At 44.0% G+C, this 25,594-nt stretch overlaps 2 protein-coding genes across 3 annotated transcripts in view; one reads left to right on the top strand and one right to left on the bottom strand.

Moving 5' to 3' along the window:
* Positions 1 to 7,626, top strand: part of WDR86 (WD repeat domain 86) — a 36,802-nt gene extending 29,176 nt beyond the window's left edge. Inside the window, exon 6 of the mRNA XM_073810110.1 lies at positions 7,037 to 7,626. Within this exon, the coding sequence (XP_073666211.1) occupies positions 7,037 to 7,351 (315 nt within the window). The 3' untranslated portion in view covers positions 7,352 to 7,626. The remainder of the gene's footprint in view (positions 1 to 7,036) is intronic.
* Positions 1 to 25,588, bottom strand: part of NUB1 (negative regulator of ubiquitin like proteins 1) — a 27,472-nt gene extending 1,884 nt beyond the window's left edge. Inside the window, exons 1-13 of one of the 2 annotated variants that reach the window (XM_019930323.3) lie at positions 25,483 to 25,588; positions 22,907 to 23,024; positions 20,281 to 20,448; positions 18,515 to 18,573; positions 17,422 to 17,492; positions 14,548 to 14,730; positions 14,260 to 14,351; positions 12,895 to 13,001; positions 7,621 to 7,807; positions 6,837 to 6,944; positions 5,967 to 6,119; positions 2,167 to 2,313; positions 125 to 220 (exon numbers count right to left, since the gene is read on the bottom strand). In XM_019930323.3, the coding sequence (XP_019785882.2) occupies positions 125 to 220; positions 2,167 to 2,313; positions 5,967 to 6,119; positions 6,837 to 6,944; positions 7,621 to 7,807; positions 12,895 to 13,001; positions 14,260 to 14,351; positions 14,548 to 14,730; positions 17,422 to 17,492; positions 18,515 to 18,573; positions 20,281 to 20,448; positions 22,907 to 23,024; positions 25,483 to 25,553 (1,560 nt within the window). In that variant the 5' untranslated portion in view covers positions 25,554 to 25,588. Of the gene's footprint in view, positions 1 to 124; positions 221 to 2,166; positions 2,314 to 5,966; positions 6,120 to 6,836; positions 6,945 to 7,620; positions 7,808 to 12,894; positions 13,002 to 14,259; positions 14,352 to 14,547; positions 14,731 to 17,421; positions 17,493 to 18,514; positions 18,574 to 20,280; positions 20,449 to 22,906; positions 23,025 to 25,354 lie in introns of both variants that reach the window. The other variant, XM_019930322.3, reaches the window with a different exon arrangement.
* Between the last annotated feature and the right edge of the window lie 6 nt (positions 25,589 to 25,594).

Here is a 25,594-nt window from a genome sequence, read left to right as displayed (position 1 = left end):
GCCAGTCACACCTGGAGCCCCGGGCGCCAAGGGCTCGGCCCTGCCTGGCCGCCAGCCTTGTCCCGCCAGCCAGTCCCACACGAGGCTGTGCGGGCGGAGAGGGGCACAAGGCGCTTGCACTCACTTGGTCAATGGTTTCCCGAGAAGGACTCTCCTGATGGCTGTTGGTTTCCGGACCAGAATCGTTTAACCACCACATCTGAGGCTGACTGAGCAGAATCTAAAAACGTACAGGGACACCCGTTACTCATCACTAACATCCGCTCGGTCACTCAGGCAGAGACTGAGCACCTGTCACGCGCTAGGCAGGCACAGCCGTGGGACACACGAACAGGTGTAGAAACTGTGGTGGACGAGGCTCAGGGTGCTGTGGAAGCAGAGAACGGGGACCCCTGAACAGGCTGCGGCTGGAGAGGCGGCTGTTCAAAGGCGGCTCCCGCCAAAGGTCGTGTCTGAGTTGAGGTCTGGAGGATGAACAAGATTATTCAGGCAAAAAGATCGCATCTGAGGAAGCAGGAGAGGATTTGAGAGAGCAGGCGGAAGGATTCCAAGAAAACACAAGCTTGTTGCAGCTCAGCCTCAGGGGTGACAAGGTCATAAAGAGCTATAAACGGAAAGCTATAAGCAGTCCAGGGCTGCCCAATGTGACTTCTCTTTGGAAGGTGACATGCTCTAGGTTTACAATGTCAAGGAGAAGAGCAGGGTTCTTTGGACCCTTGATTTCTCTGTCACATGATACTTACTCTTAACCTTATAAAGCCCTTTTGGGGAACTTCCCTTTTAACACTGAATACTTCTATATCGATCAAATGCATTTATGTACTATTTGTATAATTAAAAACAAGTTTTGAGCCCCATCAGTCCCTTCACATATTCAGAATTTTTAAATTTCTCTAAGAAATCAAATTAGATATTCAAATAACATTTTGAATTAAAAAATATATTAATACATATATTTGAAAATTCAGTCGACCCTTGCACAACGCAGGATTTAGGGGCGCTGACCCTCATCGCAGTGGAAAACCCAAGTGTAACTTACTGTGGACCCTCGGTATCCACAGTTGCTCCGCATCTGCAGATCGTGAAGTACTATACATAGTATTTACTATTGAAAAAGGTCCACGCATAAGTGGACCCACGCATTTCAGACCCATGCTGTCCAAGGGTTAACAGACCGACTAATGGGGACCTCTGAAGAACAGGACGGGAGGTCTTGAGAATAAGAGGCAAAGGCAGGGCAGGCTCCCCACTGCCTGCAGGATTCAGTGTGAACTCCTCAGCAGGGCAAACAAGGTGACGCGGCCCGCCTAGCCCCTGCCTACCTGTCCAGCCCCATCTCTGGCCATTCCCCACCCCGCCCCACCTCCAGCAGGTGTAACCCAGGCCTTGGCAACCCCGGGGCTCAACTCCCCCGGCCTCATGCTTCAGCCCTTAGCGCTGCCCCCGCTTCTCCTCCGTCTGCTGGGCCCCCTCCCGTGACCCGCCCCCCAGCTCAGCTTGCAGTTCCTGCCTCCCCACCCAGTGCTGCGCTCCCACATGGTAGCCCTTACGCCACTGTGTTCTCTGCGTCTGTCTCCCCACTAGCCTGTGGGCTCCCCCAGGGCAGGCGGCATCTCCGCTGAGACTCAGCACAGCGCCTGCCTCATTAAGTATCCTGTCTGCTCCTTGAACAAAAATTGGAAGGACGTGGACCCGGGCAGAGTTACCACTAATTTGGATCCCAACCTGTTTAGTCACTTCTGAGGACTTCTTTAAAAAGCCCCTTTGCCAACATGTACTACTGACTAAATAATAAAACTAAATACTCAAAGAAAACATCTGAATTCAAAAAAATTACATTAAAACTTCAATCACCTTTCTTCCACCTCACTGTTAAACTCCCGCTGCAAACAGAAACCTCATCAAAGTTCCTGCCCTGCGAGCCCTGCGGCATCGTGGACAGGCACTGAGGTGGGTGCGGCTCGTCACTCTGGCTCTGCCACTGGGTTCGAGAACAAGAGAGTTCCGACCCTTAGATCCAAACCAGGAATGAAGAGGAAGGCCCGCAGCCGCGGGGCTCCTGGCGTCAGGAAGGACAAAAGAGCAGCTTCAATGAAGAAGTGGAGGGGTGGTGCCTGGGCCGGGAGCAGGGCTGCTCAGGGAGGCCAGAGGCTGGGGAGGGGTTACCTGCAGGGACTCCTCCAGGTTCCCGCTGGCCTGGTGGAGCGCCTGCTTGGCTGCACGAGCGGAGTAGCCCATTCCTTTCAAATAGTTTATGTTCTCCAGGCGGCGTCTTTTCTTCTCTTTTTCCTCCTTCCTTATTTGGTCCAATTTCTTTAGGAAAACAGCAGAGTTACCAAGTTAGGGATTGCGGTTTTGTAGAAAGCCTTCTCAATCCATGCTCTATAGGAGTCTCAGGGTCACCAGGCAAAGTGAAAACCACAAGGTGAGGTGACCTTCTCTCTCCCCGTCCCACCCAGCATGAGGGCCACTAGGGCAGAGACCAGGGGTGTGCTGCTCGCGGGGAAGCCCAGCGGGAGCCGGAGACGTCAGGCCAGGGAGGGAAGAGAGCACCTCGGGGACCACCACCTGGCACCAGAACAGGCCCCTGGGAACCAGCAGGCACATCCTGAGGACCCCCGGAGAGGTGGACGTGCCTTCTTCTAGGAAGCAGGGGGAGGAGCTTCCTGCATGGGTGGGAGGGCTTCTCAGCCTCTGCTGAGTCACCTGGGATCTTACCGAAATGTGACTCTGAACGTGGGGGCCGTGGAGGGGGTGGGTGGGTCCTAGATGGCGCCCAAGCTACCGATCCACCCACCACTCCCTGGGTAGTAAGAACTTAGTCCACTTAAAACCCCAAGAATGCTCAATGCCAGATGACAAAGGTCACCTACCCCCGTGGTTCTCAACCCCGAGGCTCAGGTGCCTGGCGTTGCTCCAAGAGCCTGAGGAAGGCCACAGGTTCAGTCTCTTCTCCTCCTCCCACCCCAGCCCTCATCAGGAGAGTTCTGAGTTTGTTTTGAAAGCAAGTATCACTTTATTTTATTTCTATTTATTTATTTATTTTCTGGCTGAGCCGTGCAGCTTGTGGGATCTCAGTTCCCCGACCAGGGATCTCCCCGGCAGTGAAAGCGCCCAGACCTAACCACTGGACCGCCAGGGAATTCCCACAAGTATCATTCTAAAAGGATTTCTGCTGATTAAAACAATAAAACTAAAACAGGTTTGACAACCACTAACTGAATCCAACCTCATTATTTTGCCAATGAGAAGACAGAAATCTCTCAAGACAGTTAGGTGCCCCAGTCAAGGTCATCACCGACAGCAGAGCAGAGAGACAACTTCTGCACATTCTAGAAACGGTCCGCCCTCGGCCCAACACAGGGAGAACAACAGAGAAAACAGCTTTTCCCTTTGATGTATCTCCTCCTACCTCCATGGTTCAGTCCAAGCAACAAGGGTCCCCTCTACGTTCTTACAGCAAGAACACGGCCTCACCTCTTAGGAGAAGAAAGGAATCCTCACCACGGAACCAAATACTCCAAGCTGGCAGTAGGACTAGGCAGAAGGGGTGACTGCCCACAACATTTCCTGGGATGAAGACAACCTCAGCCTGTAATTTCCTGTTTACAACAGTGGAGAACCTACCTGTGAGCAAGCGGGGCTGACGACGGCTGGGCAGCTCTGCCATCCCGCTGCCCACCCCCTTCCCCGGGGCTGTGGTCCGCACCCCCACCGCGCCCTCTAACTGCCTCCTCTGGGCCAGTCTCCGAGACTCCGAACCCTTCTGCACAGGCCCGGCAGCTCACGCACCTGCTCCAGTCCCGCAGCGGCCCCTCCCCACACCCAGTCAGGCGCCAGCGCTCCTGAGCTCCAGCTCCCAGGCCCCAGCTCCGCCTCCCAGCTGACCCTTCCCGCTTCACCACAAGACCCACGCAGGCCGGCGGAAGTAGTCCGTATCACTCACATTTCCACTTTGATTCACACGTACACACCATGTAAAATGCCTCTACCCCGTCCCATCCTCTGCTTGCAATTCCAGCCTCTTCCACTTATATTTCAAAAGGCTAATAAGAAGGACGATTAACATTCAAGCAGAGAAAGACCCTCCCAGCCAGCCAGCCAGCAGACACGGGCCTCAGAGCTGACACAAAGTTGGGGCCTCAAAGAACACTTTTTTCTTATTACAAATGCCTAAGTCAGTTTTCTCTTAACCATGTAGATACACGTGATATTTCTCTTTATACTAGAATTAGGAAAATAAAATAAACCAAGGAAATGACAATAAGCATTGACTGCGAAGTCTTATCGACACAGTAGGGTCAAATGTTGTGAGAGAACTGGGTTCTAAAGTCACGGCTGTGTACAGGCAAAAAGACTGAACATCCCTTAGGAAGGCCACCACGCTGCCTCTCACGGCCTCGGAACACTTCAGCACTGTCAAGTGACCTCAGTTTCATTAGTCTGTTTCTTTTGCCAGATGAGAAACTGGCCCGTACTCAGGGCCACGAGGTACAAAAAAGCAAACTTTGAGGAATCACCTATTACCCTCTACTCAGTGAGACGTTCAAACCCGGAGCTTCAGAAACTGAGAGGACAGCAGATTCACGGGAGCTCACACGCGATGGGACTCGGAGCTGGTCTTCCCACCAGCCACCCCAGCTGTCCCTAGGGTGTGGGAAGCTGACTAGTTCCCCAAGTAGGCCCTGACCAGCCTAAGCTAAGCAGACAGGCTCAAGCCAGTCAGGTCTTGACACTCCCCTGGCCACGGCGACTGGCTCAAAGGTGGCCAATCAGTGAGCAGCTCAGAACGTCTCTGAGGATTCCGGGACCCGGACCATGCTCTTGGTGTGATGGGATGACCCCGGTAACACGGAGGAGGCAGAGAGACAGAAACTAGAACTCAGCGACAGGGCGAAGCCACTGAATCAACTAACCTGAGACCCAGCCCTCCTCTGGGCTCTTTACAATTAAGTAGGCCAGTGAATCCCTCCCTTACCCTCTTTATTGGGCGTTTAAGCCAATCTGAATTTGTTGCCTTCAACCAAAAGCATCCCAACTACACATCCACTGAGTGGAAGAGTGAGCAGGGTCAACTGCCCTATATACTCTGTTGTTTTTTTATTTTCTCCAAGGGCTTATAGTTTAATTCATTAAATGCACATCTGATAGGACACTACTATTTTTTTAAAAAAACTTATTTTTGCTACTTATAAAAAGTTAGGAAGTGAAGTGGTAACGTTTACCATTTTATATTATCTTTTGGCTTTTCAGAACCTTCTGTAAAAACTCAGAATGCTATTCTCAGATGGGAATTAGAAAGTTCAGGAGAAAACCAGAGCCTTAGTTCAGGTTTTGCCACCAATTTGACCCATGACCCCGGAAAAGACAACCTCTGAGCCTGTTTTCCTCATTTGTAAAACTACCATGTTCGATATGGTAACATTCCTTCCAACTCTGAAATTCTAAAGTTTTTTTTTTTAACTGTACTTATCTCTAATTGTTTTAAATGATTATAGTTTTGAATCTTTGCTTTTATAACATAATGTTAGTTGTTCATATGATTTGACTCATGTTTCCAGGCAAGGATGACATCCTGAACTGTAACAATGGCTCCCTGGAAAACACAGACCCCTTTAAAATGGTTTCCAGAAATATACTGTGATTAAAAAAGAGAGAGAGAGAGAGAAGACTGCTTGGATAACTGTACTTACGAGCTACCTGCCACCATAGCAAGAATAAAATGAAGGAAACTGCACTGTCTGAAAACTGATGCAATTAAAAAAGACAAGTTTTTCTCCTGACTTCCAAGTCTGAAGCAATGAAGAGTTCCTTGTTAATAATACCTAGTACGGAATTTTCTTTTTCTGTTCTTTCATATCTGAGAGCTAAGGCACTTTGGAAATAATTTTGCTATTGCCTCAAGTTTCACACCTACTCAAAGGCAAAGGCCTCAACCAAGCGTTGCCAAGACCACATTAAGGTACCTCTCTGCGGTTGGTGATGTGGGCAGCTGCGTGGTCCACGTTCCCGTCACATGCCCTTAGGCCAAGCCGAGCTTCCTGGGCACTAAAACCCAGCTGCATCAAACTGTGAACTTTTGATGGATCAATATATAGCTCTTTAAAGAGCTGACATGCCTACAGACAAAGAAAAATATAAGAATCATGTAACCATAGTAACATTAAAGCTTAACACAAAGCTAAAACCTAAAGGAAATTGGATTGTACCCAATGTGAACTAGGGTGTGTCAGATTTTAGATAAAACCTCTAAATGTGACCTATTATCAACCAGTGCAAATGCAAACAGACAACACCCTCTCTGCTCACGTGACTTATATGCAGTATAACATGAGAAAACAGGCTGAGGATTGTGGGAGGGGCTGGTATCCATTATCTCCTCCTTTTTGGTAATAAAGTCCCCTGAATTTGAGCTGAGTGTAGCCAGATGGTCTAGGCCAATGGCATGTAGCAGAAATGACAGGAGCACCTCCTGAGTCACCCCTCTAAAGAGGCTTGCCCTGGACTCTCTCCCTCCCTCTGCTGGCTGGAAGAGGCGCTGACAGGACACCAGCTGCCCCACCGCCCTGGCTGCTCAACTCTACAGCCAGATGAGAGAAATGGAAACTTCTAGCCAATTAAAGCCACTGACTTTCTGAGGTTTCCTTATTACAGCACCTTGCCTGTACTCTCGCAAATACAGATGTGTTTACGGTATACGTGAAGGAGGGACTGGGAGGGAGGTGCACTTTCCTCACCAGTCACACACCACTGAGTTCATGAAATACTTAACTTCTGGGGATTAAAAAACTAAGTAGGTGAAAATGGTCACAACTTTGGAGCATCCATTGTCTTACCTTGTTGAGATAGTCATAAGCCTCTTCACCATTTCCACTGTGATAATTTCGGATACCTTGAAGCAAGTAAAGTCTTAAAAACAAGACTTTCTCTTTTCCACAATTTCCCTAGAATTTTTGGGGGGAAAAAAGATAAAACTGTCTTATTTCTCATTACAGGTCTGTAATACTGACATTTATAATTCCCTTCATCTCCACAGGGGCAAAATGGCATTACTAAAATGTTTCTGTCTTCACCATCGCTGATGGCAAAAGTAAGGATCCCAGGGTACAACGGCATCGCCTGTCCCAAACAGAACACCTATCTCCAGGTGCCCAGGACAGGGGGCCCCCTCTGGTCAGGAGGGAAGTATGCAAACCAGGAATATCTCTTATGTTGCCCTGCAATTCCCAAGCAGAATTCTGATGACCTGTGGAAACTGCCTGAGAAAAATCCTTATTCAAAGCCCAGCTCTGGAGCTGTGACTCACTCGTGTGAACTGTCACTGTTCAAAATGTCTATTTTCTGCATTTAAACCTTTCATTAGACTCTAATGAATACAGTCACCAGCTCTCTCGGTCACGGTGATCAATGGGTTTCTGTGACTAGAAAACTGTGTTCCTCTGGTCACAGGCTAACTTATAAGATGTTTAACAATCCCCTTAAAATATAGCTTAAAAAGAACACATTGCATACTACTATCAAATAAATCACCTTCGGCAGCAGTCTGAACACTTTAACAGGAATAAACTCAAATTCTACAAATGGGCTCACTAATACCTAAAACTAATTACAGCAACGTACTTTTATGTGGACCAGTCTCTGATGATTTTCTCCATAACAATTTTTAAAGCATCTCTGGGCCATGTTTAATTTCTTCTCTGCGTCGTCCAGGCATTCCAGCTGTCCCAAGCGGAAGTAGCACCATGCTATGTCCAGCTGGAGTACTGCATAGTTGTCCACAGTGTCCAGCAGTTCTCTGCAGCACTCGCTACCAAAGACAGGAAATGACATCACTGACAAGAAGCAGTAAAAACCTTTTTGTGAATTACTGGAATTTTTTTTTTCCAGTTTTTGGTGTATTTCCAAAGACTAAGACAGAGATCGCAATGTTTATGAAGGGAACTGTATTTATAATCTGAGTCCTTCCAAGGGGAAAAAAAAAAGGAGTTAGGGCTCAAGAAAAGAAGCTCAACACCACCTTCCCTGGTAGGGGGGGGAGACAGACAGACAGACGTACACACACACCCTTGCCATGTTGGGAAAGAGGCTTGGCAGGAAGCGGAAATCGGGGCCACTGTGTCAGAACCCTTCAGCAAACGTGGGGAGACCATGCTTTAAAGCAGTGGTTTCCAACCCTGACTGCAAATTAGAATCACCAGGATGTGAGGAATTTTTCTTTCCTTTTCTATTTTCTTTTGTTTGTTTTTAAGAAATACTGATGCTGGGACCCCACTATATCAATTATAACAGAAACCTCTGGAGGTGGGGCCTGGATGTTGTATTTCTAAAATCCCCCTAGGTAAGTCTAATATACAGCCGAAGTTAGAACCCCAAAGCTTTAAAAGCACACTACAAAAAAATAAATCCTTCCTTACTATGAACGCCTCAGTTGATGAAGACTCTGATGAGGCATTCACGTCCAATCACATTAAAGGAGGGGAAAAACCATCCAGACAAATGCCAGGCTCTGAATGCCTAGCTGACCTTGGGGCCCAGGTGCAGGTTAAATGCTACTCGGCAGCTGTCGCAGCAGGCTGAACCCAGATACAGAGGAAGGGAGAAGACAGCAAGGCAATGGAAGGTTGACAAAGATGGACATCGAGATAATTTATTTTGATTTTAAATTGTGATTATGTTAGAAATTCATAATGCAAATCTAGATCTCAAGTTTGAACTCTCTTCAATAGGAAAGTAAAATTTGGAACATTCACAAACTTTAAAGATCTCATCTGTTTTTGTTTGTATTCTACTAAAAGTAAGACTGCTCTGGTATAAAACTACAAAACCTGCATGCCCTCAAGCTTCCCATCCTGCCCATCAAAATCTGCTTGGGGTGGGGGGCGGGGAAGAGCTCTGATTCTGTCATTTATGTTTGGTTTTTTTTAATACATTTTAGTTAATTTATTTTGGCTGCGTTGGCTCTTTGTTGCCGTGCGCCAGCTTTCTCTAGTTGCAGCGAGTGGGGGCTACTCTTCATTGCGGTGCGCGGGCTTCTCATTGCAGTGGCTTCTCTTGTTGCGGAGCACAGGCTCTAGGCGCATGGGCTTCAGTAGTTGTGGCACGCAGGCTCAGTAGTTGTGGCTCGTGGGCTCTAGAGCGCAGGCTCAGTAGTTGTGGCGCATGGGCTTAGTTGCTCCGCAGTATGTGGGATCTTCCCAGACCAGGGATTGAACCCGTGTCCCCTGCACTGGCGGGTGGATTCTTAACCACTGCGCCATCAATGACAGGGAAGTCTCTGTCATTTATGCTTTAAAGCAGAAGTCTCCTAAGTGGAGTGCCTGCACTCCAGGGTACGTACAAGACAACCCACTGGGGCGTAAGAATAATCTCTCAGAGCAGGATTTTCCTATTTATTTGTGGTTTCTTTCTTTGAACATTTCTATTCCTTGTGAACGTTTTGTAACATACACACCATATTTTACACACATGCACACACATCCAGATGTATGACCAGGTGAGGGGCACCTTCTCTGAATCTTCTGCTTGGCCTGAGAACTTGACATTGAGAGGAGAGGAAGAAGTTCATGGACCATGGTCTGATCTTACACTCCAGGTGAGATCTACTGATCTACCTGTAGGCACCTTCGGTTTCTGGGAGAGAAGCCTACCCCACCATTCTCACGAAAGCAGCGGACATTTAGCCAGTTTTCAAAGTCTCACACATGTGAACAGGCTTGTTTGTGTCTAAAGCATCAAGAGTGAGGACAGAAACTGCCTCCTTTCAGTTAAAAATAAAATCATGCGTATAAGTTTGACCCAGAATTGAGTATTTGTGCAGCCAAAACCAAACCCAAAACCAAAACGCAGCAAAGGTCTCACATTAAAGACGTTCGTTTCATTCTTTTAGTTTAAACACATAACACTTTTTATTCATATATAGGCTATAAAAGAGATCATGACATCACCTGCATATAATAATTTTGAAACTGTTAGGACTATATTTGAACCTGATCACGTCACTCAGAAAAAAATTTAAAGACTTGTATAAAATTGTCTTAGAGTATATTTTTATTGATTTTGCTTTAGTAGCCTGAATAGTCAATAGCCAATAAATTTTCATGTTAAAAACATTAATTAAAATCAATGTATAACGTTGATTTAAACAAAATATACTGAGCCTAGCTTTAGAAAAATTAAATCCCATTTGGGCTCAAGTCAGTTATTTAACAGAAACTTATTACACTTGCCTCAAGAGTTTTACATTTTTTATATAAAATAAAGATATTAATTTCAAGAAAGGTAAGCTAAGCTTAGGTATCTGCTTTTTTTAAAAGGAAGATTGGCTAAAAAGTCATTTTTAGTTTTATTACTGGCTGTAAGGAACTGGATTGTGTAGTTTTTTTGTGTGTTTCTCGATACATGGGTTCAATAAATACCATTAAGCGATGCTTGGGATGCAGTTAAAAACATGTTACTTGAAAAGAGTGGTGTGACCTTTTCAGGGCTTAGTTTTAAGCTTTGTTAGGTGGGACCAGAACAGCCTGTAGGGCAGAATTAGCCCTTCTTCCCACACCCTACTGAATTCTCTAGCCAATGCCCCGTTTCCCACAGGTTATTATCCGCCCTCTGTGATCTCTCTGCTTCTCTGAGGTGGTGCTTTCCCAGCCTGGGGGCAAGGCGGGCGTGACCTCACAGGCCTGTGCTGACCATCACTCAACAGAAGACTCCAGGGGCGCCCTGTGCACTCTCCCGCAGGCAGCTCTCTCCTCCCACCACTGTGGCCTCCCTGGATTCCGAGCTCCATCTCTTCCACTCAGGGGAGACCAGGAGGCTCTGCCTGGGTTTCTCCTCCGCACACTGAGGCCTGGGAACTCCAGGCAGTGAGCTGAAACAATTCACAGGGTTCCACTCGTTTGTTTCCCCGCCTCAGGGACCACTGTCCTGCATTGCCAGAAAACCACTGTTTTTACACATTTTGCCCAGTTTTTCAGTTGTTGCAGGCGAGAGGGTAAATCCGGTCCCTGTTACTCCATCTTGGCCAAAAGTATAACTTACATTTTTAGCTTTAAATAGGGGAAAGAAATTACTCTCAGTCGTACTACATACCATACCACAAGATGTACAAAAGAAAGCTGTGATAGAACTTTGAGCCTACTTGGAGCAGGCAGGAAAAACATCAAGGGGCAAAGGAAGAACAACTTAAGTTTCTTCCACCTCCACCGCTGACTTGCATTAGAGTTGATCTCTTTTACGAAGAGAGGGAAGGCGCACAAAAATTACGCTAATAAGTTGACCTGCAAGAACAAATCCCCAGTAGAAAAAACCAGTATCTTCTACTTAAAAAGGCACTGACAATTATTATTGGATTATTATGTCTACTACTCACTGAACATGTTAACGTACCATGAACTGAAGAGGCAGTTATTTTTTACTCAGGGTCTCCCTGAGACCTGAAAATGATTACAAGGAGGTGTCCAAGGTGAAAAGACTGAGAAAGGCTCATACAGACAGATCAAGGTCAACCATGCCTCAATAACCGCTGAAGCTGGATTACAAGTGTATGGGAACTCAGTATATTAGCTGCTATTTTTATATGTTTGAAATTTTCCATAATAAAAAGTTAGAAACAATTATGGAAGCGAATAAAAAATTTACCTGAATTTAAGGACCTAACTTACAGCCTGCACTGCTACCTGTAGCAGAAGAGAATAAAACTGACACTCAGAAAAAAGCAAAGACAAAGAGGCAGAGGAGGAAAACCAGAGAGGCACCAAGCCCTTTTCTGGTTACTTTCAGCTTTGCCCCCTCCTCCCAAATATTTTAGACAATAAATCCCCCTTTTTGCTTAAATTTAAGTTTGTTCACTTAAGACACAAGGGTGCTGCCAGTACAGCTGGCAAACTATATATACTTACATTTATCTTCTTGAATGTACTGTATATATTGGGAGTTCCTCAAAACGGAAAAGAAAATAACACTGACGTTGTTACCTTTTGAATATTTCAAACATCAAGTCTATTTTTCAAATATTTCATCTGCCTGGATTATAGCTTCTCAGTACCGTTTCCCATTAAGAGGAACCAGGAGCCCTTGAGAAAGTGTTGGCTGTTGCTCTGGGGCAGGAACTATTCAGGATGAGTCTGGACCAGCTCTGGCCACGAGAGAGCAGAGACTACAAAGATTACCCCAGGATCGGGTCAAAGGGATGCAGGACCACCTGCCAGCTGAAGACAGCCAATTTAAGCTCTGAGGTGTGAAGTGTATCAAATGTGTTAAAATCCATGAGCTCATACTGATACTTAAAAGAAAAAAAAAAAAAGCAGGGAAACCTCACCGGTGATGTCATCTTTGGAAGATGCTAGGGAAGCAACTCATTTATTCTGAAAAGAAGAAAACAAAGAGAAAGAACCCAGCATTTTATTCTGTCTTTCTGTACAAATTGTACCTTAGGAGGACCAAGCAGCGATAAGGAAAAATATTTTTCAAAAGAATTCCAGCAATAAATGCAGAAGGAATAATACGTTATCACCATCTTGGAGCGCCTAATGAAACAGTGGATTTGGGGAACGCTCATCAACATCTACACCAAAATCACTAAGTGAAAAGCTGACAGGGACCTTATAACGGACAGTGCAGGCTGACAACATGTCATAAGAAAGAGACATGATACCCTACATGCTTGTTGTAAAAAAATAGTGCCTATGTTTATAAAATGCTTTACAGGGAAGAGAGATCAATTAGAAATCTGCGACGGGGAGAAACAGTTCACAAATCAGTCTACACCATAACTACTCTTTTATGTTAACCATCTTGGGTGAAAATCGGAAGTGTGAAGTGCACGGGGTGGGGGAAGGGTGCTGTGTGTAACTCTCATCCTCCTTCAAACTTGCTTTCACCAGGTACAAAAGCACCTACCAGAAATATCTGTCAGCGTCCAACAGACACGGCAAGGCTATTCCATATTCTTTTCTTTTCAGGAAAGCTCTGCCCTTCTCATGATATCCCATGGCTAACATAAGGGCCTAGGAAAAAATAAGGATTTAAAAAAACATCACTTTAAACTATAATAAAACGAATTATATTAAAAGCATATTAAGCCTAAAGAAATCAAATATTGTGAAAACAAACAGACAAAAAACTCAAGATCACAACTAAATCTAAAAGCCAAAATTAAGGAAAACAGCATTAAACCTTCATTTCATTTAAACACTGAAACCAAGAACTCAATTTAACATGGCTGAAATGGTCAGAAACGGCACCCGTCCCTTCGTTTTCATCACTTTAATTTAGTATTGGCTGATCTAGATCTATTTCTAGTATCCGTAAGACTAAACATATAAAAAACCAGCCAGTAATGACTGTATCTTTTCTAAAAAGAGCATTCATTTCACTCTCTATTCTTAATCAGGTTTTTTTCTGAAGTATCTGTCAACTGTACCATTTCTAAAACAATTTTTGCAAGGTGATCCAAATTTCTTTAAAGTTCATTAATATTTTTAGATTTGAATTTGTATATAATTCCATTTTGTAAAGGTTTCCCCTCAAGATCTAAATATCATCATTTAATATACGAACGTAGTATCTGCAGTGGGCAAACAGTTGCCAAAAAAAATCAATTCAATGAGATTACAAAGCTCTCTTATTAAAACGTAACTTTAATCCTTAATTTTAAATCCATAATTCATACAGTGAAACCGACTCAAAAGTGTCCTTTAAAGACCAAAAAATTAAAATTAACTTGACCCACAGTCACTAAAGCTTTTCATGTAAGAAGCTACTGGACCCCAGCTCAGAGACTGATCTCATGGGCCAAGTTGTAGATGCTGCTAGAAAGACCCCCTTGGATATGTTCAAAGGTAAAACCACTTCACCCTTACTCCAAATTAGAGAACGGGGCTGTGGAGAGACAGGGGAAGAGGTGGCAGAATCATCTGTCACACTCTTCCCAAACTACCTAGCACCCCAGCCTCCCCTTCTGATCCGTCCCTTAGGGAATGAGGCCCCCAAGTAAAATAAACTACAGCAAAACAAACACTGCCACAGGAAGCCACTGCTCCAGGCCAGTGAGGTCCTGCCGTTCTGTACTCAGGCACTGAAACTCACAGGGTGAGGCGGCCAGATGAAGTGCTCATCATATAGTCATGTTCTCTGTTTATGAGCTGGAGACTGAAAGCTGCTTCTAATCCTTTATAATAACATTCCAAGATAAAACAAATAGAAAACCACTTCTGCTCTGACAGCAGATCAAAGAACAAGCCATAAATTTCTTACAGTACTTACTTTTCTTTCTGATGGAGGGATTCTGATTGATCTGCCCGTCTGGTTAGCTATGTCTAAGTATGGTGTGGTTTCTGGATCCACCACCATCTCAGCTGCAACAAAACCAAAAGGAACTCCATTAGTTCAATGTTAAAAAGCAATGATGGTGACATTAAAAATGTTAGACTGTAGGGGAAGAAAGGCCAACAAGAAATGTGATACTCCCCTCCCACGCACACTCCCGCCCATCTGCTGCGTGATTTGCTGCCACCTTTGAGGACTTGAGCTGAAGTCTGAAGCTCTGTGTACCTCTCTCTGCCAGTATCTCCAGGCCTCTCTTAGTCCTCTGAATTCTTTTTTCTTTTAGTCTGGCTTCATTCTGCTCTTCTTCTTCCACCTGGGAGTTTTTCCTCACATCCTCTTCAGACTGTTTTAGTTCGAGCACCATAGCTTTTACATTGTGGGTCACTCCCTGTTCCTCAAGTGTCTTCCCTGTCAAAATCAGAAATGCACGTTATAAAGAGTCATTAAATTTACTGGGTAATAGGCCATCTTCTATGTTAAATGGAATCCTTAAGCCTGCGTCAGCACTTGCAGACCACCATGCCACATGATTGGTAAGAAGATGTTTAAATTTGGCTGTTTACCTACGTTATTGTTAAGCACTGGTTAAAATCAGCCAGGGAAAATGAGGTGACTAAATTAATCCTTTGTAATTTTCTTTATTCTCATCATAAGATCAAACTAAAGCAATCAACTGTTTGAGAATCTACTACAGAGAGAGACGTGATATCTCCCACCCTCTAGCTGGAGATATAATCCAGTTCTCAGCAATGGACTGGAGGCCAGAGTGCAGCGGTGCACTGTGAGAGGTAATTTACTGAAGTGGGTAAAAACAAACACCTTGGGTTCCATCCCTTCTTAACTCTATAGCCCTGAGTGAACCACTTACTGTCCACGTCCTCATATAAAAAATGGGAATAAAGACAGAGGTAGAAGTTAATGGAACAGAATGAAAGAGAATATGAACAAAATCAAAAGCTGGCTCTATGAAAAAAAATTAATCAAATATACAAACCTAACAAAAATTAAGTCAAAGATGCAAAAAAACAACAAACAAAACGAAAAAAGGTAAATATAGATAGCAAACATTATAAAATACCAAAATAATATTATGAACTATAAGCATATAAATTTGAACACATTTCTGAAAACTCGAGTTGGACACACATTCATATGCATACGTACATATACATACACATATATATATTTAGGAACTCGACAACCATTCTAACATTTATATTGAAAAATAGAGGACTTCCTTGGTGGCACAGTGGTTTAAGAGTCCGCCTGCCAACGCAGGGGACATGGGTTCGAGCCCTCGTCCGGGAAGATCCCACATGCCGCAGAGCAACTAAGCCCGTGCGCCACAACTACTGAGCCTGCGCTCTAGAGCCCGCGAGCCACAACTACGGAAGCCTGCATGCCTAGAGCCCATGCTCCGCAACGAGAAGCCACCGCAATGAGAAGCCTGCACACCTCAATGAAGAGTAGCCCCGCTCGCCGCAACTAGAGAAAGCCCGTGCACAGCAACAAAGACCCAATGCAGCCAAAAATAAATAATGAAAAAAAAAGAAAAAGAAAGATCCATCAATGGCCAAGTTACCATGATAAAGAAGAGTCAAGAGGGAGACTCATCTTACTAGATTTTTTTTTTTTTTTTTTTTTTGCGGTACGCAGGCCTCTCACTGTTGTGGCCTCTCCTGTTGCAGAGCACAGGCTCCGGATGTGCAGGCCCAGCGGCCATGGCTCACAGGCCCAGCCGCTCTGCGGCATGTGGGATCCTCCCGGACCAGGGCACGAACCCGCGTCCCCTGCATTGGCAGGTGGACTCTCAACCACTGCGCCACCAGGGAAGCCCATCTTACTAGATTTTAAAGCCACAACAACAAACAAACAAACAAACAAAAACCTCTGGTGAGACTATCCATGCAGCCCTGGGCTTGAGGAAAGAACTTCTTAAAACACAAACAATAAGGTGAAAAACTGATGGATTTGATAACATCAAAATCAAGGATTTCTGCCCAATGAAGGATACCACAAACTAATTAACATAGAGATGCGATGACAAACAGTGCAAAGATATCTAAAACAGGTAACAGGAAATGGCTAGAGGTGATGCTGGAAAGGACGACTAGGGCTAGGCTGCGAAGGCTGCATTACATCAGGCTGGGATGTGAACCTGACTCTCCGTAGACCACAGGAACCTAATGGAAACCAAACAGACTACAGTGCTTGCCCGAACTGCTGCAACAGCTAACTGGTCTCCCAAGGCCATTCGTGTCTCCTTCGCATCCATTCCCCTACTGCAGCCAAAGTGATCTTTGAAACACAAATATAATTGTGTCTGCTCCCCAGCATCAATGGCTTCCCACCTCTCTAGAGAGAAGCCCTCTAATACTGAGTAAGGCTCAAGTCCAGGGTTCCTCAGCAGCACTACTGGCATCGTGAGCTGCATTAAGTCTCTGTTGTGGGGACCGTTCAGTGCCTTGATGTTCAGCACCATTGCTGGTCTCTTCCCATCAACTGTTATGAGCACAACCTCCCCTGGCCCCCTGCTACCAAGTCATGACAACCCAAAATGTCTCCGGACATCGCCAAATGTCCCCTGGGTGGCAAAATCACCCTTGGTTAAGAAGCACCACTATAATCTTTACAATGTGGCCTCACTGCCTGGCCCTGCATCCTTAAGAAGCACTACCCTCCGCTCACCTACTACACTCGGCCATATGAGACCTTTTCAATCCCTCGAATTCACACGATGGAGCTGTAACACGAGGCTCTCTGTCTGGAGCGCTCCCCACCGCAGCCTCCTCCCCGTCTTCACTCAGCTTTAGCTCTTCTCCCTCAGGGAGAATTTACTAGAAACTCTATTTTACTTTGAGCACGCCTAGACTTCCATTCTGTAACATTTCACCAGACCTGTACTGAGTATCTTTGGAAAAGTTGCTTCCTGCTTTACATTTTTATTTTAGTAAACTCTAAAATAATTGGTTTTGCATTATATACATGATAAAGCCACCCAAAATTTTTGAACAGAGGAAGAGTGAGAAAAAAAGATACAAAGTCATTATTTCTCTATTGACTTGATTTAAAAATTCTGCATACTTTGCCATAACATACCTAGTTGAAGTTGTTTCTTATTTATGACAATTTTGATATAATTTTCTTGAAATCCAAAGGTTTCAGCTATCCTGTAAAATAAACCCGAAAACTATAGGTAACCAAATTTGTTATTTATTATCCATTAAATAGATTTTAATCATGATAGCTATTTTATACATTCTTCTCAGAAACACCGAGTATTCCAATTTACTGACTCACAACATTACTTCAGATAAAGTCAGCTTACTAGATGGTTATTTGAAACTGTGTCAGAGACAGTGTCCTTTGGTAAACTATCTGTTTTACTATTTGGTTCCTTGTGAAGTAGAGACCACTGGTGCTGTGTATCTGTTTGAACAGGAGGGCCCTAGCTGCATGTCAGGAGAAAAGCCATCCTCTATACCTTCTGCGGTCTCCTTGGAGGAGCCCATAATAGGGGGAGTTGTTCCATACAATCTTCTGCTCATTGTGTGTTGAATGAATGATGCTTCCTGAATCCATCCCTAACAGCCCTCATGTAGACCAAAGAAGAAAATGAGAAAAATCACTTTAAGAAACACTGACTGGCTATCCCTGGAGGTATTCAAAATACTTACCAGTTAAAAATACACAAGCAGATGAAGTAATTGACCAGGTCTCAGAAGTTAGGTTTTCACTGGTATGTGACAGGCAGGTATTTTTTTTCTTTTTACAAATGGGCAAACAGCCTGAAACTGGCTGAAATACTTCACTGAACACCACAGCAAGCTATTAGTGCACTAAGGAATAAAATTCAAAACTAATGATCTGGCCAATATCAGGCTGTCTCCTATTTCTATCACTCATTCATTGATTCAAACACGTATCAAGTACATGCATCCAGAGTTCCCACCTGATCTCAAGTTACACCAGGAAGTGAAGAGATTGCTGCAAGTCCTGAGTTCTCACTTTGCCCTTAAATGCCAGTGTGAGCCTGAATAAGTCCTTCAGCCTCAAAGCCTCAATTTTCCCTTCCATTCAGTGACGATAATCAAACCTGCCCCATCTCTCTTACAGGATGGCCAGGGAGGATCAAATGAGCGGGTGTAAAAGAGCTGAGAGCACCTGGGGCACGGGGCACACAGATACTTACTTAGACCTCAGTTCTCTGCCAGTGACATGCAGTCGGGTCTCCAACAAGTTTTTCCTATCCTATTTAAAAATAAGACAAATAGAATACACTTGAATTTGACACTTTTTTGGAGCTGTTATTCTGCCTATAAAACCAGACAGGTTGATATCAGATGATGTAAATACTCGCATGCCTAGCATGAAGCTATTGAACAAAACCTGACGTGTGCTGACCCTGTGACCCGGAAGTCCTCAAGGGGGCAGCAGTGTGGCACCACAGGCAGGGCTTCAGTCTCTGGGGGAAGGTCAGCTGCTCACTGGGGTTTGTCCCCCGTCTACTCAAGGGAGCTGGCCTCTGCTCCACAAGGACCATCCCACAACCTCTGGCACTAGGGCCACCTCAGTGAGCAAAAGAGATAGTCCCTTCGGCGCTCCCAGTGAGGAGGGAGCAGCAAGACATGTTCCTGGAACCTTTCCTTCTCGGATGGCTGGGCTTCAGAGGAAAATACGGGACCACCAGCGACACCTATGAGACCATGCAAATCATCTGCTCTGATTCCATACTCACCAATCAGCTTTCTGACTGGTGGTCTGGTTTCCCAGGTACTTGATACTAGCAACGAAGAGTCCTGTATATACATACTGCCCTTTAAATTCCCAAACTGGCATTCTGAGATAGATACATATATAATTTCCTTCTTCTAATAAAGCTCTTTGCTTTTCCTAGAAATTTTTAACAGCTTTATAGAGAGGTAACTTACATACCTTAAAGTTCCCTGTCTAAAGTATAAGAGTCAATGGTTTCTAGTATATTTACAGAGTTAGACAACTGTTATCATAATCAAATTTCAGAACATTTTCACCATCTCCCCAACCAAACATGTGCCATACCTCCTATTCCCTCCCCTGCCCCCACCACAGACAACCATGAATATATTTTCTGTCTCTACGGATTCACCTACTCTAGATATTTCCTATCAATGGAACAACACAATATGTGGCTTTTTGTGTCTGGCTTCTTTCATAATGTTTTTGAGGTTCATTCATGTTGTAGAGTATCGGTACTTTGTTCCTTTTTATGGCTGAATAATATTCATTGTATGCGTGCACTCCATTTATCCACCGATAGACATCTGGGTTGTTTCCACCTTTTGGCTATTGTGAATTGAGCTGCTACAAACGTTCATGTACAAGTTTTTGTGTAGACATAGTTTTCATTCCTCTTGGAGTAAAATAGCTGGGTCATATGGTAACTCTTAAACATACTTATTTTCATTTCTTCTGAGAATAATTAACATTGATAAGTCAGAAGAGGCACCCTTGGGTGCCCTGCCTCAGTAACATTTCTGGACTTCAACTACTGAGGACGCGGCCCTGACACAGGTGGCCCAGGTTACGGTGGCCCTGCTTGGGCACTCAGCTCTGCCTCTGGCTTCCACTGGCATAGAAAAAAAAGACGAATTCCTTTGTGATGTGTCCTACACAGTTTTAGAAAATCTGAAGTAATCTTGTATTCCCCATTTTTGCTAAATGTTCATTCAAACTCTAGAAAATGTAAGAATGTTGAAGCACAGCTCTGTGAAGCCTGCAGGCCAGACTACTTCGTAAACGTTCCAGCTTAAGAATCCATAAAATTGACTTTTAAGTTTGTAAATGTTCAACATGTAAAGTAACTGAAAGGAATTTTATCTTTGGATTGTATCTTCAAAAAGAACTCATCATTTATTTAATCACATCACTAAGTTAACTAAGTATTAGTAACTATGTAAATTTGGGGAAACTACTCACTTTTTTTACCCGGGGAGGTAAGAAGACTTCGATTGTAGCAATTCCTGTTGCTTTATAGTGCTCATTGCCTGTGCCGCGCTCCACTGCTTTGCAACGTATTTCTTCTATTATCTTTTCTACTTCATTTTCACAACATTCTAGCTTGTCAGAGTACTTCTTAGCAAGGTCCTATAAAGAGAAATTTAAAAACACAGATCAATACAGTACCAACTCAAAAAAAAAAAAAGAACAGTGTATGTGGGACTCTAAGGCAAAATAACTAATGAGTGGTGGTATAGTGAAATCCAGACTGTGGCTTGACATCTTGAGAGGTGTAGAGTTTAGAGAGGACCCAGGGAAACATCAAAACCAGGAAAGGACAGGAAAATAGGCCCAAGAGAGAAAGTAAGACCAGTTGGGATTACACTAGGGGCGAAAAGCAAGGTGGGCTGTGACTTATGTAACTGCAGTATATACACAATTATTTTAAGGAATAATGAACTGTTCAATACCACTAAAGGGTGGGGACAAAAAAACCAAAAACACGAACAGAGGACATTCTAATTTTCCTAACTTGTGAGAACAAGTCAGGTTATACGACGGTGTTAAGTATATATTTATAATAGGGGAGATGTTCATGATACACATAAGTTACAAAACAGATCAGAGGACTTCCCTGGTGGCGCAGTGGTTAAGAATCTGCCTGCCAATGCAGGGGACACGGGTTTGAACCCTCGTCCGGGAAGATCCCACATGCCATGGAGCAACTAAGCCTGTGCGTCACAACTACTGAGCCTGCGCTCTAGAGCCCGTGGGCCACAACTACTGAGGCCCGTGCACCTAGAGCCCATGCTCCGCAACAAGAGAAGCCACCACAGTGAGAAGCCGGCGCACCACAAAGAAGAGTGGCCCCCACTCACTGCAATTAGAGAAAGCCCGCGCGTAGCAACTAAGACCCAACACAGCCAACAATAAATAAATAAAATAAATTAAAAAAAACCCGAAACTTTCTGTAATTCTCTAGAAAACATAAACATAATTACTCAGTGAGGGTTTTTTTTCCCCCTCCTGACACCAACTGGATGTCCTACAATTCAATTCAATTCTGTCATTAACGATCTGGAGTTAGAGGCAGACTCCACAGGCTAAGGGCTCAATCCCACAAGTCTGCCTTCATTTCAGGCACCAGGTTACCCACACTTCTGTCTGACTTGGCTACAAAGTCAAGGGTCCCTACAACCCCTACCCCTTCAGGCTTGGTAATTTGCTAGAACAACTCCACAGAACTCAGGAAAATGCTCTACTTATTATTACAGTTTATTATAAAGAGTACAAATGAACATCTAGATGGAGATGTACATGTGGCAAAGTCTGGAAGGGTTCAGAGAGCAGGAGCTTCTGTTCCTGTGGAGCTGGAGTGTGCTACTCTCTGGCGCAGGGACGTGTCTGCCAATCTGGAAGCTCCCCAAATCCATCATTTAAGGGTTTTTATGAAGGCTCCATTATGTAGGCACGATTGATAAAATCACTGGCCGCTGGTGAGTAGCTTGATCTCCAGCCCCCTGCCCTCACCAGAGGCTGGAGGGTAGGGCTGCAAGTTCCAAGCTTCTAATCAAAGTCTGGTCTTGTAGGCGAGCAGCCCCACCCTGAAGCTCTCTCCAAAGAGCTGCCTCTTAGAACAAAAGATGCCCCTGTCACCCTTACCACTCGGGAATTTCCAAGGGTTTTAGGAGCCCCGTGCCAGGAACTGGGGACAGAAAGCAGCTTTCTTATTATGCCACACCTAGTTTCTAAGCCAAGAAATTATAACAAGCAAATTCAGAAGAAAGATCAGAAGGTTTGCAAAAACTAAAAAGTGAGTCCTGTCAGGAACAAGAGAGACAGGAAAACCCTAAGACCCTGACACAGCTATCACTATCACCTCCCAAGCACGTCATTGTGTCACAACACAGGACAATTTGATGCCCTCCTGACAATCCTTAGTCCTTGATAAATGTTACACTGTTTATCTCAATATACTCAGACTGAGAAAACAGAGAAGTACATTCTAGGATATTCCAATATAATAGATTTCTATCAAAAATGATTAATGTTCCTCAGCTTCGAAAGGCAGGCAAACTTCAATTTCTAGAAGTTTCACTTATGTAAAATGATGCCATTTCTGATGATACCATAAAAAACCAAGGCATAATTATTAGGAAAATATATTTTGGAAAAATGAACAGATAGCCATAGTGTAAACAAAGCTGGGGGAGGGAAGCATTGTTTTACAGCAGACCACAGTAGCAAGGAGGGCTGAGAACCCACCAGGACACTAACACTGAACAGGTCACACACTAAGCTTCTGGCACTGGAACTGCCCTGCTAGCAGGAACACCCAGATTAATAAACTTAGGTAACATCATGAAGGTATTAGAAATGATATATGCCAAAATAATTAGATACCATTCTCATATAAATAAAATCTTTTTAAATAAAAATAAGCTTGCCAACTGCTAATAAAATGTGGGACCTGCTTTTCACTCATGTTTTTGGTTATGCCAAAGGTTTACCTGGTTGTGCCTGGCAATTTCTGGTGACTTCAGAATCTTACTTACCAAGGAGACTTACAACACTACTAATTATTAATGTCTTAAAAGGAAAATACCTTCAATGCCAAACCAACTTTTTTATTTTCATCTGTATATGGAGGTTTCCAGAGTTGAATTCTGTCTTCCCTTAAAAACTGGGTCAATTTTGCTTGGAGATATTTCTTTTGCGCCATCCTTGAAAGCAAAACAGTACATCACTGATACCCCATGCCACATTTCAAAGTGTTTTATAACTTACCTAATACACTGATGGGTTTTCTAGAGTAAGCAGAGGTCTCCTCCACTCCTCCTCCAGTTTAGTCTAAATTACTTTTAGACTAGGTTTTAACTAGCTCCAGGCTTCTCTAAAAGATATATATATTATATACAGACTGAAATATGTATTACATATGCAATTATATATATTACATAAAAATACATATTTCAAAGTTGCTAATATGTAGCAAGGTTTATTACACTTTTCTATTTCTTAACCTGCTATTATTCTCTAAGAGAAAAGATAAGATAAATCCCTAAAGTAGTGAACTTAAACAATTCGATGCAGAGCTTATCAATTCTCCTGTATATTGGCTATTTCAACACAAAAGACCAATCACCTTGGCAGGTAAACATGAAGAAAAGCTAGCTTGAACCATGAACTATCCATAACAAATATTTTCTATATCTGAATTTTTTAAATTAAAAATTTAGTGTTTACAATACTAGAAAGTTATGCATGCTATTTTGTGATAAAGCATAAAAGCAAATCTACATATACTATTCAAATCAATACTGGCTGGGTCATCATTTTACAGATGAGAAAACCAAGGCCCAAGTTTGTAAAATGACTCAATCAAGGATGCAAAATTAGGCAGCAGCATAACTAGCACTGGGACTTCTACCTGCAACACTGGACTACTGGATTCTGCCTCCTATCACGAAACCCCTTGCTGCTTCTCTGTCCTGTGCATGTAACTACTCTCTCCCAAAGAATCACACACAGCAATGGAGCTGTCTACTCAACCTTCACTAGCACACCAATTCAAAGGGGTGAGTGAGGCGGCTAGAGGATCAAACAGCTGACAGGGGCAGTACAGCCAAAACAGATAAGCAGCAAGAAAAGTCAAAAGCTATTACCCTTGAAGGATGAAGACACATTCTAGAGAGTGAAAAAATATGTAAGAGTTAATGTAACCCAGATAAGTAACTTTCTTTTTTTTATTCAGGGCCTGTATCCCACACTCCCCAAAACTCAATTCACCTGATTTTTAAATCAAGTTTGAGAACTTAAGTGTATTCCATAAACAAGTGTTTTAAAAGAAAGTTCAAATCTATTTTATATCAATTTGGAGGCAAGAAAGAGGGTAATCAGGATAGCGGGGAGAAAAGGGATAAAGAAAAAAAACACATCAAAGAGGGGGCTGTGTGCATCCAGGTAACCTACAAAAGAACCCCAGATTTTCAAGCACTAATAAACTGCTTCTCACACAGAAAAGCATATTAGCACTTACGAGCATTAGCTTTCCAAACACAAATAACTTACAGGACCACTACACAAAGTTAGTTCTCTACTGATAAATGTTCAGAAATTCCCACGAAAGTATCACTTGTGGGGAGAGGGCCATTTACTGGAGCCAAGCTATCTGTAAGGCTGAATGCACAGCCCTCTGCCATCCAAGTAGCTACCTGACCAAAGTCTCAAGGGATTTCCTAAACCTAGTATGCGGCCCACACTCCACCCAACCAGCAAATAAACAGCAAGGAGGGTCTATGAACCACCACTTATGTTTGAGAAAAGATTACACCACTGTCTTGAAACTTACAAAACTTCACTTCCAGACAACCGAATAAACGAGGATACATATTTTAAATCAAAAGGGAAAAAGGTTTAATAAATCAGTTTCCGATTTTAACTGGAGAACTGAACGTTTCATGGATGCCATAGAATGTTCGGCAACACAGTCCCCACCAAAAGCAGAAATTCATTAGCACTACTGCTCTAAACTGAAAGCGAAAAGGTATAAAACGTTCCTTTAAAATTTCACTTTCACTTTTGTAATAAATCGACCAACGCTACCTTTCCCCAGAGCTTTTCAAATATATATCTATATATATATTCATTCAAAATACATTAATTCTTCTCTTAGGCAGACTATTACAAGAATCTTGTATTAAAAAATAAGAGTATGGGAAAGAGTTGAGAAATACAGAATCAGATCGTCAAGGCTGGAGAAAATGAAGTGTTTTCTCTTTAAACAGCAAAGAAAATCTGTCTTTGCAAATAAATCCCAAATGGCATATCTGGAATTAGTGTTATGACTCAAGCTTTTTGTATGGCTAATTAATTTTAATATATACATATATTTCTCTTTCTCCCTCCAAAGACACTATTCAATCTTCTTTTTAAGTACCCAGCACCTCAGCCCAGCCCAGAGCAAACCTAGGGCGCGGCGAAATGCCGGCGCAACCTGAAACCCCGGCCCGCCGACCCCAGTCCCGGCCGAGCCTCCGCGCAGGGCGCCCACCTCCCGCCGCTGCGGTCGCGCCCGACCCACACGGGGTTGGCGTCGGGGTCGCGCCGGGGGAGCGGGGGCGCCAGCGGCGCGGCTGAGACCCGGGTCTGGGACTCGACGCTCGGCCGTCGACTCCTCACCTGCGCCACCGCCGCGCCAACCGTAACCCGCCGAATGCCCGGATGCGCCGGCGGCCGCCGTTTGTTTTCATTCCGGGTGAGGCCGGCCCCGCCCCCGCAGCCTCTGTCGCCG

Source organism: Tursiops truncatus, chromosome 9, assembly GCF_011762595.2.
Source record: "Tursiops truncatus isolate mTurTru1 chromosome 9, mTurTru1.mat.Y, whole genome shotgun sequence".
NCBI classification, from domain to species: Eukaryota; Metazoa; Chordata; class Mammalia; order Artiodactyla; family Delphinidae; genus Tursiops; species Tursiops truncatus.
The sequence above is the reverse complement of the archived record's forward strand: the minus strand, read 5'-3'. Positions and strand labels throughout refer to the sequence as shown.